The sequence below is a fragment of the Octopus bimaculoides genome, chromosome 3 (genome assembly GCF_046866305.1).
Source record: "Octopus bimaculoides isolate indiv1 chromosome 3, ASM4686630v1, whole genome shotgun sequence".
NCBI classification, from domain to species: Eukaryota; Metazoa; Mollusca; class Cephalopoda; order Octopoda; family Octopodidae; genus Octopus; species Octopus bimaculoides.
In genome coordinates, this window is record NC_142930.1 from 23,640,285 (window position 1) to 23,660,853 (window position 20,569).

General features: G+C 36.0%; 1 protein-coding gene across 2 annotated transcripts in view; it reads right to left on the reverse strand.

Annotated features, from left to right (window-relative positions):
• LOC106868530 (G protein-coupled receptor GRL101) overlaps positions 1–20,569 on the reverse strand; it is a 778,677-nt gene that overhangs the window by 131,216 nt on the left and 626,892 nt on the right. For both annotated transcript variants that reach the window (XM_089348684.1, XM_089348683.1), the window contains exon 11: positions 18,373–18,489. In XM_089348684.1, the coding sequence (XP_089204810.1) occupies positions 18,373–18,489 (117 nt within the window). The remainder of the gene's footprint in view (positions 1–18,372; positions 18,490–20,569) is intronic.

A 20,569-nucleotide genomic window follows, 5' to 3' on the forward strand; every position in this document is an offset into this window, starting at 1 on the left:
GCTTGCTCGTGAAATTAACGTGCAAGTGCCTGAGCAATCCACATACACGTGTACTCTTAACATAGTTCTCAGGGAGATTCAGCGTGACACAGTGTAACAAGGCCGGCACTTTGAAATACAGGTACAACTCATTTTTGCCAGCTGAGTGGACTGGAGCAACGTAAAATAAAGTGTCTTGCTCAAGGACACAACGCGTCGCCGGGAATTGAACTCACGACCTTACAATCGCAAGCCGACTGCCCTTACCACTAAGCCGCACGCCTTCACAGATATAATACTGTAATGTGAATGGTGTATGGGATGTATGGGCGTTAGTGGTATTAATTGAAGGGTTGGTACTGGTCTTTGTTATGTTATGAGTTCATATTGAGTTGTGGAAGATATCTATTGATGAAAGTTGCCTCTTTATTCATTTTTGCTGTACTGAAGTGTTCTGTGAACACTGATAGGTGGGAAAAATTAAGAAATTAGGATTAAGGCTCCTGGCACACCTTTCTGTGTGTTCACTGATCTGTATCTGTCTATATTGGGGATGGCGGATTTGTTCTTTGTGGAGAGTGGTTCTTCGACGGAGTGGTATTCCTGTTTGGCCAATATAGTGATTACCACACCCTAAGCAGGTAATGGCATAGATTAGGTTTTCCGAGGCACAGGTGAAATTTGATTTAATCTTAGATATTTCACCTTGTTTAAAGTGGAACAATGAACCCTCCAAAAGGTGGAGGCATGTGCCACAGTTAGGTTGACCACATTCTTTTTACTTTTGGTTCCGTTTTTAATGGATATAAACTTGCGCTGGGTAATATTCTTTCAACGATCTCGGTTGCATTTTGCTTTTGATAATTTTGTGTGACCATAAAATTTTGTTCATTGTTTTATCACTTGTGAGGATGGGTAGATTTTACATGGTAATGTTGAAGGCTTCATTGTTTCTAGGGTTATGTGTGGAGATGTATGAGAATATTTTAAGTCTGGTGTAGTGTTTCAGTTGGCTTCCCTTACTGTTCGTATGCCTATTTCCTTTGCTCGTTTAATGCCATAATTTATTAATATTTTTGATTAGTATTGATCTGAGTTCAAGGAGTCTTCGTTCACGAGTATAGGTGTCTTTTCGCTAGATTATAAGGTATATTCATTTTTATGTGTTTTGTGTGGCATGAGTAGAAAAGACGAAACACGACGGCGCTCCAAATATTTCACCAGAATTAAGGGTCTGTGGTATGGCAATTACATACATACATACATATACACACACACAACCACACACACACATATATGTATGTATGTATGTATGTATGTATGTATGTATGTATGTATGTATGTATGTATGTATATTCTTCCAATGTGTACCAATAACACGGAAAAAATAAATAGTTACCAGGGTAGCAAAAATTCACATAAATGCCAAGGATATTACAGCCTACTTATAAAGGTAGAAATTCCAGGGTTAAGTTAAATATTTTAGTATGATATAGATAAATTATTTAATAGATTCAAACGCAGGTTTTATTCAAATCTTTATACTTCTGACATATGTTTCGAAAAAACATTGACACTATTCCGTAGGGTATAAAATGATGTAAAACAATGCAATCATCTCGTCAGCGAAAAAAGAAACAAAACACATCAATAAATCATTTTAACCGAATGCGACTACCGCGTATATGATAAAGGGGAACGCTGGCAAGTTAATCTTTAAAAAGTAATTAATAGATTTGACGCCAAAGACAATTTAGAGAAAGAGAAGGAAGAGAAAGAAAGAAATTAACAGAAAATTAAGAGTGGAGAAATATAGTGTGATAGATGAATGGGAATAAAGCTTTAAAGCGTGGAAATAGATATATGTAGTGGAACTGATATGTAAGAAGACAGATAAAGGTCGAATTTAGTTAGAAATATTTCACTTAGACTCTCTAGATTATCTGCTCATGTTGATATCTTCAACATTATTGTTGATTAGCGTTTATTGATATGTTTAAATGTAGAGTAATGGTTAGATATTCTTTTCGACAACTGAGACAATGAGCTACCTATGTAAAAAAAGGCATCAGAACCGGAAGTAATTTTACATTGATAAACAGAGTTTCTAGTCTCAGAGTTATTGCTAAGGAAACGAATACGATTCGAATTTATATCAGAAATATTAATATTGTTGTTATTATTGTTCAAAGAATGGTTAGCCTTAATAATATCAATGTTATTATTTTCATTAAGTGGATTTGTATTTAACAACTTATTGTTATGCGAAGAGATGATCTGTGAAAGGATTTTGATGCTTGAAAACCCTATTCTAATTCGGTGTGAATTGATAAACGAATGGTATCTTGAATTTTTGGGGAAACTCTTATCTATAGTTTCCCGAAACTGATAAGGGAGGTTGAATTTTATCTGCTTACCATATGGAATTATCAACCAAACAGTTTTCCTAGGACACACCTTATTATTAGGGTAATTATCTTTAAAAGTCTTAGACTTATTTTCATTATGTATAAAGGGACAAAAAGAACTGTTATCTCCCTTAATGCCAATAGGGTTAATATAGGTATTTTTTTCTTTATCGTTGATGATATCAACATTAGCAGATAATCTAGAAAGTCTAAGTGAAATATTTCTAACGAAATTCCTTGTAATAGCATTTGAATGATCACTGAAAGAGCTAATATATTTATCTTTCTCCAAATTGCCTTTGACGTTAATTCTATTAACGATTAAAAAAGAAAACTTGCCAGATTTCACCTTTATCATATACGCGGTAATTGCATTCGGTTAAAATGGCTTATTGAATTGTTTTGTTTCTCTTTTTTTTTCCTGGCGAGATGATTGCATTGTTTTACATCATTTTATTCCCTCTGGAATAATATCAATGCTTTCTTCGAAACATATGTCGGAAGAATAAAGATCTGAATAACACCTGCGTTTGACTCTTTTTCTTAATTTATCTATCTATCTATCTATCTATCTATCTATCTATCTATCTATCTATATATATATATATATATATATATATATATATATATATATATATATATATATATATATATATATATATATATATATATATATGTATGTGTGTGTGTATGTGTGTGTGTGTGTGTGTGTGTGTGTGTGTGTGTGTGTATGTGTGTGTGGAAAGAAGTCTATTCCCACGCAGGCAAAAATATAGGAGAATTTGTTTTAGGATTTGAAAATGTACCTGAATCTTAATCATGCAGTGGTTTTTTAATTTTGTAAAACATTTATTCTCATACCAAACAAGTTTCGACAATTTTTTGCCTATCTATGGCACAAACATATAAATAAAAGGCGTAGGAGTGTTTAAATTTATATTCCAGCACACGTGGAATTTCGGTACGTATTTCCTACATAGTTATGCATTGTTTTAGGCGATCCCACTGATGAAGTACAAATGACAGATTAATTTATTTATTCATTAAGACAAAAACTCGAGTCGCGTTTTGTTCCTACCTTCGAAACGCAGACTAGATAAAACAGGGGACAATTGATGAAGGGAATGTTCTTTACGTTGCCTGTCTCGTTTCTGTGTTCGTTTTTTCGTTGTTCGAAAAAAAGTTCGATTTCCATGCTTTTGTTTTTGATGTTCTCGTTTCTCATTTTGTTCACGTTTATTGGACGTCATGTACCCATATATGCATGTATATAAGCATATATATGTAGGCATGTACATGTTTGTGTGTATATATTCATATATATATATATAAATATATATATATATATATATATATATATATATATATATATATATTATTTATATTATTATATGATCGAACGCCACGCATCCATTTCCAAATAAGTTGTATATATATATATATATATATATATAAGATACACACACACACACACACACACACACACACACACACACACACACACACACACACACACACACACACATCAAAGATACAGGGAAGATACATTTGAAATAAGGGAGAAGAAAAGGCGTGTAAGTTAATTATAGATTTCATGACTAGCAACAGCGAGATTGACAAACATTAAGCGGTTCTTGAATATATTTGTATTGTCAGTTTATTCAAGGTAAACATATGGAGTAATTGGTATTTAGATATTGAACAAAGAGTGAATCTAATCTGATACCTATCATTTGAATAATATATAGGCCCTCATAAATATGAGATTACCTCTAGGAGACTCTTCAACCACAATAGAAACAAAGTATCAGGTGGTTAAGTAATTGGCCCATGATCGAATCTTTCATGCATATTTCTTATTAAATCATTATTGACAGCATCCTAGCAATATTTGTGAGTGTTTGTGTGCTTGTATATATACATATATATATATATGTATGTGCGTGTGTGTGTGTGTGTGTGTGTGTGTGTCTGTGTGTGCGTATATATATATGTATATGTAAATAGATAAATATTTCTATGCATGTTCATTCGCATGTATGAAGGGTTGTATATGTGTTTGTATCATTACTTACATGTACATAATACACACACACACACACACACACGCACACACACACACACACACACACACACACACACACACACACACACGCACACACACGTATATATATAGCTGGCCGCCAACACTTTTTTCTGCAAATTAGTGGTAGCTTATCCTGTTCAGGTTATATTATTAGCATTATCCTGCGTTTGAGAATTTAAAATCACTTCTTTAACTTTCTAAGATATCTCAACGCCTCTAAAAGCAAACTTCGTGTGTTTGTTTACGTTCATCGTAATTTGAATATATATATATTAATAATTATAGTAATACTATCTTATGAGCTTCGAGCTTATAAGCGATTACTGTTCATTGACTAAAGTAAATACTTTATAATTACGGCATATAAACCCCCGACGGATAAGAGAACCCACACTTCTATGCACCGCAGAAAACGCACTAACAAAATTTGTTTAGAAGAGAAACAAGACTATGAAAATATATTTCTTAAATCTGACGACAAATACCAGTGTATACTTCAGTTTTTTTCTATTTTTCCGTCACGGGCCACAATCCAGTTCTTTAACTTGTTTCAGGCATTGGACTGTGGCCAAGCTAGGTACCAGTTTCAAAGCTTTAGTCGAACAAATCGACAACAGTAATCATCTTTTTAAGCCTGACTTTTATTCTATCATTCTTATGCGATGCTGAGGGACAAGCACATGAAGAGAGACACACACAGTGGGTGTGTTGGTGGCCTGTGATGAAGACGTGAATTAGGCGTACAGTTTCTGTCTACCACTCGCAAATCTTTGGTCAGCCTGTGCTTATAATAGAAGACAATTCACCTTTGGAAACATGGGTGATTTGCTCAAATCCTTAAACAAACCTTATTCAGGAACTTTTTGAGCGGGTTGGACTACTCGACCAGAAGAAAGTTCTAACTGGGCCCCACCTGCGAGGTCATTCGCTGTTTATCTTGATATGAGATCACCATATCGCGCACATATGGTTGTGATGCATGTGCCTGGTGTACCCTTATCAGACGGGTAGTCATGATGGGTATAATGGGCTTCGTATATTTTACCCCAGTGTCACTATGATGGCATGCACTGCTCTCTCACTCCATGATAATGATAATAATAATAATAGTAATAATAATAATAATAATAATAATAATAATAATAATAATAATAATAACAATGGTTTCAAATTTTGTCACAAGGGCAGCAATTTTGGGGGAGGAGATGAGTCGGTTACATCGACCCCAGTGTTTCACTGGTACTTAATTTATCCACTCGGAATTTGAACTCAGAACGTAATAACGGACGAAATGCCGCTAAGCATCTAGCCCGGCGTGCTAACGATTCTGCCATCTTGCCGAGTTCGTGATTTTTGCTCTGTCGCCAGTGAAGTGGAGAATGGGAGGAGTTGGCATCATTAAGTATTTCATATGGGCCCCTGCTATTATGTCAATTTCCATGCTATGGTGTGCGTGACATTTGCTAGTGATGGCACCAAAAGTTCGTTGTCTTCCTTGTAAGTACGATTGTATAATAACTATAAATAACACTCAGTATTATGTTGGGTCCTTGATATTTACGTTCCACTGTGTAAAACTTCCTTATAATAAATCATCTGTTGTACATGAGGTCTATTTTTGTTTTTGTTTAATTCATTTGGGAACTCCCTCTGTTGCTGGGTTTGATGCTAATGATGGTTGGTGTGTTTCTGTTTCATAATGCTTTGTTCCAGTTCCAGGAAGGATCTTTTAAATTTTATGCTTACAAGATATAATCACCTCGGAACATTTATTGACTATATTTTCCTTGGAGATTATAATCTCCAGTACCTCCTCCTGTGAGACTACATCATATAGCTTATGAGCGCACTCAAAAACGTTTTACATGAAAGGATTTAAAGGATATAAACATATATATATATATATATATATATATATATATATATATATATATATATATATACATATGTATACACAGTCACACAGACACACATGTTCTAAGAGAGTAAGTGAGTGAGTGAGAGAGAGAAAGAGAGCGAGAGAGAGAAAGAGAGAGAGAGAGAGAGAGAGAGAGAGAGAGAGAGAAAGAGAGAGAGAGAGAGAGAGAGAGAGAGAGAGAGAGAGAGAGGGGGAGAGGGAGAGAGAGAAAGAAAACAATTATCTTCATCTGTGTGGAGAATATGGACTGATTAATATAATCTTATCTAAAAATATTTCTCTTACCATCGCCTAAAACAACTTTTGGGTTACAATATGTGGGTCTGACAACCAAACGACAGCGGTGTGTAGTGTGTACATATGTATACGCGGATGAGGGTGCGTATGTGTATTTATAGCTGTATGTGTGTACACATATTCACATGCATATATCACTATGGAAAACTAGTTTTAAACCCAGCTAAATGCATTTCAGCTACTGTGAAAGTAGTAGCAGTGAACTTAACGTCATCTCAGTCAGAGGTTAAATATGTAAGTCAATCCAATATAGAAATAATACAAACTGTAGATTTGCAAAAGTGATATCAAGTAATACACGATAAAACAACATGAACAGTAGTGAATTGTATGTATATATATATTAAGGAAAATGAGATAACAAACCCAAGGCTGTGAGTTTTCAAGACATTTATAAGGAAAAAGATATCGCTATAGTCTTACAGCTCTTTCTGGGATATTATGGATATCTCTTCATCAGAAATGATGTGAAATGGTTAAATAGAGGTAAATATTTGAGTTCGAATAAGGAATTATTATGGAAATGGAGGAGACAGGGAATATAGAGGGAAATAAGAGAGAGTAGAAGTAAATTATAAAATATATAAAGCTATTGTAGTTGCAGTTCCATTATTCGAGTAAAGTGGTGTATAGAAGTGTTAAAAAATCTTCTGTACATGGAATGTAAGTTCCAATAGTAGTTCATGTTTAGTCATTTCGAAGTGTGGAGCCGTGGATTCTGTGTTGTTCATTCGAAATTGTCTTGTGTTGTGAATGAAAATTTGAAAATGTATATATAAAGTCATTTTATACTTCCATGGAACTTTAGAATTATAATTGCTCGAGAGAATGTGTAGCACTTCCCCAGGTTTCAATTTTGATTCATTTGAATATTATTCTGCACTGCAGGGTTTCTAATCAAACTATAAATATATTCTGATTCTGTATATATTATTACCTGTGTTACGAAGTATCTGTTTTGGAAAACTGCAGCTCTCCCTGCTTATGTAGAATATCAGATATATCAACAGTAAGCCAGTGGTAACACGCGCGCACACACACACATACACACATATAGACACGGGCGGCCAAAAGTCACCCGACAGTAAATCAAAATTCCATATATACTTAATATTCAATTTTAGTTATTCATTCCAATTATGAATGTTTAATAACTGAATGCTGTGTGTTAAAATCACCGTTTGTTGTTCAACATTTGTCTATTTATCAGTGAAGTCTCATATGAAATAATTTTTGTTTAATCTTGATTTAAATGGTTCTGATTTACTGTCAGGTGACGTTTGGTCTTCCCTATATATATATATATATATATATATATATATATATATATATATATATATATATATATATATATATATATGCAATACAGGACAATAAAACATTCGAACAGATAGACGATACAAAAGCGGACAAGTGAAACAGCAATTAGAAGGACGGGCAAAAAAGACGGGTCTTCTTTCTCCAGTCTTCTTTCTTCAGTCACGGACCAGAAGTCACGACCGTTTCGGGTAGTTACACTCAAGACATTTCGATCTGGTTGCCCCCCAAAAAATCTAAGCTAAGAGCATTAGAACCCCTTTTTTAAGAAAGCTAGCGAATGTGTATTGCAGCAAAGACAAATAACGGAGAACATGGTACACAAAAAGACAAACACACAAGGTACACAATTACGAATACTAACAAGAAAATAACAAGTGTGTTTCGACTGACAACGAATCCAATTGAATTGGCGTGTATGAAGTGAAAACCTAAAGGCAGGAACATAGGAGATGGACATAAGAGGTGTTGTCGGTCGGTAGTCAGGCTAAGAAAGAAAGATCATGGCTGGCCGGACACCGGTCTCGAGGGAGGATTATAGATGGGTAGGGGGTAGCGGATTGAGGGATTAGAAAAAAATCAGAGACAAAGGGAAAGGAGCAGGCGAGATAAACGAGTGGGAAATAGTGGGAGTTAAAGAAAGAGAGGGCCAAGAAATGTGTGAGAGAGGGTGAGCGAGAAAATACTAAATACTAATCAGACACAGACAGTGACAAACAACCATATCACATTTCTGTGGAAGACGGCACACATGTCAGCAGCTGTCTAAAAACGATGTTGTTGCTCGAACAATAAATAATACCATCCAACAAAGACTACTCGGGGCAAAATATAAAGAGCCCCTTTTATTCAATACAAACATAAATATTAACACAAGGAATAGTGATGGAATCTTCCCGTCAAAGATTGTAGTGAGTGTAGACATAACAAGCCAAATGTCGTTTGGGATAAAAAAGAAAATGTATGTAGTGGTATAGAGGTTAGCTGCTCTGCTGATGTGAATGTTTCTTCGAAAATCAAAGAGAAAGAACATAACTACGGACAGCTAATTCGTAATATCCAGCTTCTGTATCCAGATTATAAATTCACATTTATACTTTTAAGTACTGGGGCGCTTAATTTTTGTGAGTAAATACTTAAGTTACAATTTGGTTAAGCTCGGTGTTTTCAGAAAACGAAATCAACCAGCTAATCTGCACATTACAAAGACGAAACGTCAAAATATGCAAGACCTTTTCAACTTAAAATTGTACATTTGTTCTTGTTATCAACATTCCAACAATGAAACTTTGTATTGTTCTTAGAAACTAGTTCATCCTTACCAGGAATACTTCAAATAAAGAAAAATAGAAGCAAACATACCTACATACAAGAAGTATTGTTTATCGGCACATCAATATGACTGTTTGATGTTACAACCGTTACTAACCCCAAGACGTACCTCCTCCAGCTGCTTATCGATGCAATCTGAACCCGATATGTATTGCAAATAGGAGAGCGAAACCCTTCCATCTTCTATCAGACCGAACAGTTTCGGGCTATCTGTGCCCATCGTCAGTAGTGAACACCCGGCCGCTAGAGATAGAAGGAATTTGCACCAGCTCGCAATATATAGAAAACCAAACGACAATCAGTCACTGATCTTACAAGCTAAATATCTAGTTAGAAAATCTCTATAAGAGATGAAAGTACTAACTATACAGATAAGTAATGTTCATCGCCATATCAATATGACTGTTCGATGTCACTACCGTTTTTAATCCCAGGAAGAGCCTCCTCCAGCTGCTTACTGATGCAACTTGCAGCCGGCGTATATTGCAAACAGGGGAGCAAAAGCCTACCATCTTCTAGCAGGCTCCGATATCACCAGATCGAACGGTTTCGGGCTATATATGTCCATCGTCAGTGGTGAACTCCCGTCCGCTAGAGATAGCAGGAATTGGCTCCAGTTCGCAATATATAGTAAACCAAGGACAGTCAGTCAGTCGTACTTAGGGCTAGACTGTCCATCGAGAATCATACTGCGACGTTTTGGAGCGTTTGAGCGAGGACATTCGGCGGAAGCGAATGGGTCTATGGAGCGCGAAGAATTAGATTCTTCACGACGACAATGCACCCTGTCACCGAACTCTCCTCAATCATGAATTTCTTGCTAAAAGCAAAATGGTAGCGCTTCCGCACCCCACCCCTATTTACCAGATCTCTTCCCCATGATCAAAATGTAAATTTCACCATTCTGATGAGACATGCAACAGCCATTGATATCAATAATTTAAACAAATGACAGTCACCGCGGATCACCAACAGGAACACAACACAGACTTGCACCTATGAATAAGCAATATAGAACTCTGGAAACATTTTGAATCCTAATGCAAGCGCACTTCATGAAACTCTTGTTACATGATTTACTTTATCAATTACTTTATCAATTTACTTTATCAATTGTTTAAGAATGGACAGAAAATTTTCTAATCGGCCACATGAATATCACACATATAAAAGCTGACACGGCAGCATCCTTGCTGATAATGTGTATTATATTGTTCTGCAGGTCAAAGGATGGATATTGATAACGTGGAAAATAATATGCATATTTGTCATATTTGTCATATTTTTCTACGAAGCTATCGGCGACAGATCGGTTTTAGGAGTGTTTGTACAAGACGTGTTACAAAATGTGAAGTAACAGCACAAACAGAATTGTTTTGTAATCAGTCAACGACTGTCTGTTCGCCATGATAACAAAAGTGACACTTGCTTTAGAAAGATATTTGCTGCTACGAAACCTATATATTGCTGTATGAACCGCAAAGTAAATGCCAGAGTATCAGAGTGCGGAAAAGAAACGTCCGTCTGTTACGAAAGAGTTCTCTAACAACAACACAAATTGATGCTGACATTGATGTCCTTAAGGATCAACACGGAAGCATATCACAAGGTGTACTATACAGCGGACGGTGCTCGTCGTAGCGAGCTGCTGCGTGAAAAACTAAGGATTCTTATTCTAAGTAAAAATCAAGGACCATTGTCGAAAGTATAGTGTTGTTGTGCAACAACACTCTCCTTTTCCCATACAGTTCCTCACATTGTTGAAATCCTCCAGAAACGCCATTTTGAAATCCGAAGAGCTTCCTTTATATAGTCCTAACATTGTTCTTACGGCTTACCACTCTTTCGTTTGCTTTACTCAAATATGACTTAAGTGGTTGCCGGTTTCTGTGAGACCAAGAAATGAGAAGAATAGTGCATAGATAATTCATCCCTGAACTGTAAACATTTCCTTTTCTGAAATGGATAAAGAAATATATATAGGATGATGTCGGGGTTTAAATGCAACAAGACCGTTATTTTGAAAAATAATTTACTCATATTTACGATAATTATTCTTTCAATAAATTTTTCTTTAAATGTTTTTAGTAAAAAAATTATATGTGCTATGAAGATATTTCGTGATTTATACTCAAATACACGTGCGTGCGCACACAAACTTATACATATTCATTAATTATAAACAGTAGTGTGTTTATACAATTATTAATAAACGGAAGGCATTTACATATAAACACAGGTATATTTTCTAACGCGTATGCCCTTTTATTTTTTTGTAGCTATCATTTTGAATCCATACTGTGATAATAGCCACGAAAGCATAATGAAATATAATGAGAAATGACGCTGATGTATTCTATGAAAAAAAAAGATAAAAGTTCTTTGAATCAGATCACGCGAAAATTTATTTACATTTTCCGCTTGCGGTTCGTATCGTTTAGCTTTAATGTATTTTAGAAGGGCTTTAATAATTCAGACCATAAATACATGTTTGTTTTTTATGAGCGAACCCCATGCCTTAGCTTTGTAGGGTGGCGGATATCAGGAAAATTGTGAAAAGTATTTGAACTGTAAACTCTTTAATCGTGAGCCTTATATCTTACACAAACATCGATTGCAAAGCCTTTTATGAATTGTAGTATGTTAGAATCAGTGCAGTGGACTATATCGCTCCACAGTTGATGTTATTGTTTAGCTTCAGGTCATATTATCAAATAAATTTCAGAATAGAATCAACTGAACAGTCTCTATAGATTTTGTATCTGTAATATGGGAATCAAATTACCTTATATTTCATGGCTGCAACGCCGATAATGTATATGCTAGGCATATACTAAAATCGATTCGATCGACTATACTACCTCACATTAAAATTTGTGGCTTTGTGCTAATTGTAGTTACCAATAGTTTAGTATCTTGATTTTGTGAACCGTTAGAACATTTATCATAGGATATTCAGGACACATTGAATTTTATTGTTTAGATTATTTTTCTAACCCTACATTTTGTTTTACAAAAATGTGACTTGTTTGTTTATGGATCTTTTTTTAATTATTATTTTGCAACCTGTTCCTTAGACCAATAATTACTTTAATGGCCAGCAAAACATATGTGAATAATGAGTGAGACAGATAAGAGTTTTATTGAACGGTTTTTATATAATTAACACTTCTTTTATCTGTTAACATTTTTCTTTGTCTTCTTTTAAGACACCAATAATTCTTTAGTTTCAAATTTATCACTCCGTTTCACAGATATAAGCATATGAACGCACTACAAATCATCTTGAAAGCATATGGTATTACGTTTTTGTGTGTGTGTGTGATTTGTTTTTTTTTCTTTTTTGCGATTCCAAGGATTGGACAGGAAACAGTCGACATTGCGTTAACGAGGAAAGCAGAGCAGCAGAGTAAGAAATGATATAATGATTCAGACCTAAAAGACTTGCCCTTATTACTGCAAAATAACTGAACGATACTTACAGTGCACCTATGTCGAGTTCTTACGGACGCTAAACATATCATCATTTTGTATTAATTGTTTGAAGGCAACACATATGTAATACTGGTATCACTGAAACCTTCCATTCTACTGCCCTAGATTATAGCCTTTCTGTGACAACTCCAAATGAATTACATTTCATTTTCCTCTGTTTACAGCCGTCAGTTTTTCCTACCAATTATTTATCTAATATATAAATGCGCCCCTTTAAAGCCTAGCCAGGCTCATGGGACCGGTCTCCCGGTTTCAATGGCGTATGTGTTCCCCAGCTGGACGGGACGCCAGTCCATCGCAGCGCTACTCATTTTTGCCAGCTGAGTGGACTGGAGCAACGTGAAATGAAGTGTTTTGCTCAAGAACACAGCGCGTCGCCCGGTCCAGGAATCGAAACCAAAATCTTACGACCATGGTGCTGACATCCTAACCACTAAGCCACGCGCCTCCACTAATTATTTATCTAAATGTATCTAAATTCATCTAAATAAACCAGCCGGAGAAAATCGTGTTGACAATAGACACGTTGTGAACACATTGCCAAAACACTAAATCGGTTCCTTTTTCTGATTGTCTAATATTCTGTCGACCCAACAAAAGCTAATTTAGACCATTTTTTGTGGCTAAATATAACTGAGGTGATTTAGCGAAAAAATACACCAATTTTCCCACTAAACCATGGCTGATCAGTCACTGAAAGGGAAATAAAATGTGAAAATGGTATCATGAAGCAAGTATTATTATTCTCACGCGATTGCCACAAATCACACTTTCAAAGCGTCATAATTTTAAATGTCATTTCAAATGTGTTGCTAATTCTTAAATATGATATAATTAGAAACACTGGTGAAGTGGGCTATGAATGTCAATAAAAGAGCAACACATAAATATAGAATTTTATATCCGTATTCTAATATATAGGACTTTATTGCAGTCACTCAGAATCGATATGATTATTAACAGAAATTAATTCATAACGATTCAACCCTCCTTCCCACTTCATGTGTTTTGCATTGTTATTCATCTTATTTCTCATTCATAAATTTTCCATCATATTTCTTCACCCATAAATCAATTCACTTTCCTTTTTAAAGAAATTATGCAGTGTTTGTTTAACAAATGCTATATATTTCAAGACGAGAAGGGAATTAGTTTTGTGACATCTATAACTTGCCCAGCGTAAACTGATCTCTACTGGGGTTTAAAATGGCAGCGCTCACGCTAATACTATTACATTTTTTTTTATAGGTTACAAGGCTCATCTATCTAGGGTCTAGATAGTCTAGGGTATCTTTTTTTTTATAACGTTCACGCCTTTTCTAACGGCATTATCGGTGTAAATAAAATAATCTTATGTCAATGAAAGATTGAAATTATGTCCGAATGACGGAACAATCATAACATTGAGGTTGCAGCTTTCTTTATTCATGAATTTGAACACTGTGAAACACTACTAGAAAGTAGAACACTTGATTGATAGTCTTAAGATCATTTGCTTCGTCTCTCTATGTCTGGGTTTCAATTCACCGGAAATTTTTTATTTATAATACTAATTAGATGCTTTTATTGGTTTCGTTTATGACTATGCTGGGATTTCTAACATGAAAACACGACTGAGAATATTGGATTTGTCAACAGTGGCTAACACCAAATTTAATTCCTGATTATTATCCCTGATGGAAGAAAGTAGGCCCACGTTAGTTTTGATCTCTGAATATAAAAAGACAAATCTTAACTCTGTAAGGTAATTTTTCAGATACTCTGCTATTTCTAACAGTATATACAACCACAAAACAATTTAGTCTTGTCGATCCTTAAAGAAATCAATGAAAATTATTGATTTTTTTCATCGTTTAAGTATTTTTCTGTATCGAATAGCTTACAGCTACAATCTTTTCGGTTTACGCTTACGCAAAGTAATTTACTGTGCGTGTCGCAGTTTACCAAATTGAGGGAAATAGGTTCCAAAACTTGAAGGAAATTTGGTTGAAGAGATTTGTTCATCATTTTGTTACTACAGAAACCTGAAATAAGAGGGACAAGGGATTCAGGTGTTCCGCAACAGGAATTACTTTTTCAATAAGTTATCGACTATAACACAAGAGAATAAAAAGCAATTTTCTTTTACTTTGCAGCAGGGCTTCGCATGTGGAATGGTTAATGTGATGAAGCTTATCTAGTTTATTGACTGTATTTAACTTAATATATATAAGAAAAATACATACGTTATTTTCAACATAGGAAATTCAATGTAGTACTTTTAGGTATCTGTGTGAAGTTTTTGCTCTCGCATATACATACATACATACATACATACATACATATATATATATATATATATATATACATACATACATACATACATACATATATAGGCGCAAGCGTGGCTGTGTGGTAAGAAACTTGCTTCACGACCACATGGTTACGGTGCTCAGACCCACCGCATGTCAGCAGCCTGGCCGCGTTTCTTCTACCATAGCATCGGGTGACCAAAGTCTTGTGAGTGGATTTGGTAAACGGAAACTAAATGAAGCCTGTCGCGTGTATATAATATGTATGTGTGTGTGTGTGCGTGCGTGTCTTTGTCTTTCTGTCTGTATTTGTCTCCCCATTACCGCTTAACGATCGGTGTTGGTGTGTTTATGTCCCCGTAACTTAGCGGTTCGGCAAAAGACACCAATAGAATAAGTACTAGACTTCTATGGCGAAGAAGACCGCCGAAAACAGTGATCAGGTTAAAAAGATGGTCGCACATGCGGTGGGTGCGAGTACCAAGACCACACTGAAGGGCCATTTATTTACGTTTAATAACACGATATACGCCCAAGTGGAAGGTGCAGCCATCGGTGTCAGTATCAATGGCGATGTGGCTAACCTATCTATGGTATTGTGGGATAGGAGGCAAAGAAAAATTAGCAGGAAACTCCCTAAACCTAACCATGTATTTCCGCTATGTGGATGATATCAACATAGTAGCCAAATTACCCCCACAAGACAATGTTGATGATCTGGAAGCTAACACTATGGAGAGCATCCAGTAAATAGTTAACTCTATCCACCAGAGTATTGAAATAATGATAGACTACCCTAGTAAGCACCCGAACTATAGACTACCTGTTTTACACGTAGAACTCTGGTTGGAATCGAAGAACAAAAAGGTCCACATCCTTCATTTTCATTATGCTAAACCCATGGCCTCTAAGTACCTTGTTCACAAGAACGCAGCGATTGCGGACATCGCCAAGTTCAACTTTCTTACAGCTGACTTGGTGAGAGTGATGATGAATGTCTCGCATGTGCGACCCTAGGGAATTGGAAAGACACATACAACACTTCATCCACCGTATGCAGTTCTCTGGCTACAATCACAAGAACAGGATTACAGTGTACAAAGGGAGCTAGGACAAAGTACAAAGCCATCATAGAGAGTGATGCTAAGTGGAACTGCCCGCTGTACAGGAGTAACTCCTGGAGCAGCACAGAAAGGACCAGTAATAAGATAAATAAGGCCAACACTTGGTAAGACAGCAAAAAATACCAGAGCATCTCTCGCTCAGCTGCGTCCCAAACACAATAACCAAGAGGGTTGCAGTCTGGAGAGTTAAGTGGCCAGATTTTAGGAGTGATGTGGTCGCAGAAATTGCCTGACAGCCATGAATGGGTTCTTCTACTTGTGTTACATGGTGCAGAATCTTGTTGCCAGAAGTAGATTCTGCCAGCAACCACCTTCTTGACCCAGGGCAGCCAGTACTACCTCCTCCAGGCACTTGATGTAGGCCTCCGTGTTGAATCTGTGGCCGTGTGAGAAGCTGAATGGAGGCATAACGTCACCATCACTAGTGATCACTCCAAACACCATGATGTTCACTGGATGTTTGATTTTCATCATTCTCGGTACATGTTTTGGGAACACTGCAAGCCAACGGTTGTCACCATCTGGTCCTGGCAGATATTTTTCCCGTGTGAGAGAAACCAAAGCATGTTTGGTTGGAGGGGATGCCTGAATTTGTTCAAAATCTACGTAGCGCGGACTTTCCTCTTGTTCTTGATGGCTTGGGATAAATATTGGCCCTTTCTCATTTTATATGAGGAATGCTGAATGTCTCCATGTACTACCTGCCTGATAAAAAAACTCAGACACTCCCATGTACCTGGCAATGGACCTGACTGGCTTGGAGGGATCGTTGTCAATCATGACCTGGATCTCACCAACAAATTCAGGAGTTCTTTTCTCATCAGAGTTATCATAGTAAGTTTTCTGACCTATCGTACCTTCGGAATCACCATTAGACTCATCTATCTCTCCGAATCCTCTGTACTGTCCTTGGATTGACACCCAATCACTCTGAAATGTTTGTATTGGAGTTTCCAGTGCGAATGCCAATCAGTACAAAATGTCGTTTCTAAATTTCTGGCAGAGTGAATTGTGTCATGGTGCTGATTTTCTCCCGGACGGTGCCAGGATGACCCTATTATACTGTGTAATGCGCATGCGCGAAATTAAAAATGTGATATGGCGATAATACACCTATATATATATATATATATATACATATATATATATATATATATATATATATATATATATATATATATAGGTTCGTTCCAGAGACTGGAACGAACACGACACAATGAAGTAGAGAAATTTGAAAAGACAACACGAAACCGGTTATTTCTCAAAATACAATGTTTATATACCAAAAAGATTTTATAACATTTTTCTAACATTTTTCTAACATTTTTCTGACATAATTTAAATATATACTTTAACCAAGTAACACAAGCCTTCTGTGGTTTCTTCACTCTTATTATCTTTTATATATATATATATATATACATATACACATATACATATATATATATACACACATATATGCACACATATACATATATATATATACATACACAAACATATATATATATACACATAATTATAAACATAAATATATATACATGCAAATATATATATTCACACACACACACACACATCTATATGTATAAATATACACACACACTCAAATATATATATATTTATTCTATTACTCGTAAAGTCTTGTCTATACTCTCAATATAATATATCTGTATGTAAATGGAAATATATATTTGTGGTGGCGTTTATGTGTTTTACACAAATATTGGAAACTTGGCTTCAAATAGTAATCGAAACATGCCTTTAAATCAGCTTATGGTAGGTTTTATCTAAAAGACACATTAGCAGCAGGAATATATGTAGTGGTGTTCCTCCAGAAATTGAAACTACTGAATTGTGACACCGATTCATCAGGAACTTTTTCTTTTACGGTGTTCGCTATAACTCAGTACATAAATAAATACATTAGCGTCAACATATAGCAAACATTAGAATCAACACATTACCACATATTTAACACCATATAATACACATTGCCACATATTTAACACCATATAATACACATTGCCACATATTTAACACCATATAATACACATTGGAAACCTAATTATATTTAGAAAGCAACTGCAACAGAGAAAGATTAGAATTGAAAGATTAGAAATGAAATTACCGCAGTCATCTTCATCTGAATTATCAGGGCAATCTCTCCAAAAGTCACACCATTTATTTTCTGCGATACATTGCCCTCCTCGACACTTTCGGTGTCCCGGAGGACAGTCATATGTTTCTGCAACAGAAAATAGAAAAGTGTGAGCATTTAATAAAAAAATAAGTAATACAATTCTCTCTATCGTATTATATTACTTGGAAGCGCGTTACTTGGTGGTTAGAGCGCTGCACTCTTGATCGTAAGATTGTGGTTTCGATCCTGGACCGGTCGACGTATTGTATTTTTGAGCAAATACCTCATTTTACATTGCTCCATTCCACTCAACTGGCCAAAATGAGTATTCTTGCTATGTACCAGCGTCCCGTCCAGGAAGAGAAGAATATATATACCAAAGAATCCGGAGAGCTGGTTGGCCCTACGAACAAATGGATATGGAGGGTCTTTGATCATTTGATAATGTATACATATACGAAGCTTCAAGAAAACCATCTCTTAAATGTCTCCTATTCTGTTATTCTATTACCGATACATGTATTGAATCAGATTTGTTAAATCTTATAATATCACTTGATGAGGTATTTCCCATAGAATAAGACGTGTTGGTCGAGTGATTCATTAACTTGTAGTAATGAACCTGCTTTCTCGTACTGGCTTGCATCACGATTGAAATGTTGCAACAACACTATGAAAATTATGAGGGTTGAAGTGAGACGGACACATTGCCACCACTATCAAATTAAAAGAAAACTGGGTTTAAATATTCTAAATGTCTCCAAGAAAGCACAATAAAACGCATACACACTTTAATTTATCGTCTCGGTAATAAAAATGAGGCAGTAATCTACTAATATTAATAACTATTTGTGTGTGTGTGAGTGTTTGTATGTGTGTGAGTGCGTGTGTATGTGCGTATGTGTGTGTATGTGTGTGTGTGTGTATGTGTGTGTGTGTATGTGTGTGTGTGTATTGCGGAGTGGTGAAGTTTGAAAATTGCTCACATCATATTAGATTGTTATTAATATTTCCTTGTGCTTTTGCGATAAAATAAGAATTAAGCGTCAGAATTATTGAATGTGTTACCCTTATCGTGAGAGTAGTAGTTAACTGCATGGATAAACAGCGTCACGCTATCACCGGATGATCAGTGCTGTGTATCCTGACCCTGGTAGTGGAAGGTGCTCAATGTGAAACGAATATAAACTGTAAAAGTGACAATATTTTTAAAGTGACATATTTTTATTTTAGTTTGCATTATGCATTGCTGTGTTGAAATTCTTTAATGAATTGGTTTGAATGCATGGGGAACAGCATAATGTTTTACAGCGGTTACACTAATTTATTTTTCAGTGTAGACCGTAGAGATGTTTATAGAATTGAATTGAAAGTACAGTCGTAGTGTTGGCGCTTCGATTCTGATCCAAGTCAATAGAAGAATTCCGACTCACTGTTGTGAACATGTAAAACACTCGATAATTCCAATGCTCCATTTAGAACCACCGTTGTTGTTGTATCGCTGCAAGTTCTGGGTGTCATCCATCGAGATTATAAAATTATATACGTAGTCAGTTGGGATTTACATCCATCTCACAGACATCTCAGAGCTGTAACCCATCAAAACACAGAAAGAAAAGCAATAGTAGTTGCGCATATCAGAAAGCTCGGCTGTTTAATATGTGTCAATAAGGGGCTCTTGAGGCCATTCTGCCCTTTGAAGTTGGGAAGGCTGATGAGAACAGACAGCGACGGGCAGCGGTACACCAGAAGCAACGGTACAAAAGCTATTGTTTCCAGATAACCACTAGCTGTCGATCTGTGTGTAGCAGAGAAACACGTCCTTCGTGTCAGTGGCTGACAGCCAGGAAACCGAAGGCGAAGATATTACTGGCCAGTTGACCAACAGCTAGGAGGAAAAAAACTTCTCGCAGGACTACCGCCACTATCTATCATCCTGCTAAGATGATCAGGGCGAGGAGCGATGAGGAGTGGGTTAAAAGGAGGTGGAAATTTGTGGCTGTTAACGAAAAGAGCTAACACGTTCGCAAAATACACATTGCCACCATCTTCGTGGTATGTACACGAAACGAGGCGTTGTAGCTCATATCATTTCCCAGATCACACACTGTACTTGCATCTGGTATTGCCGCTTCTTTTGGTACAAAGCATCTTCATTGCAGCATTTTAGTGGCTGTCTAATAGC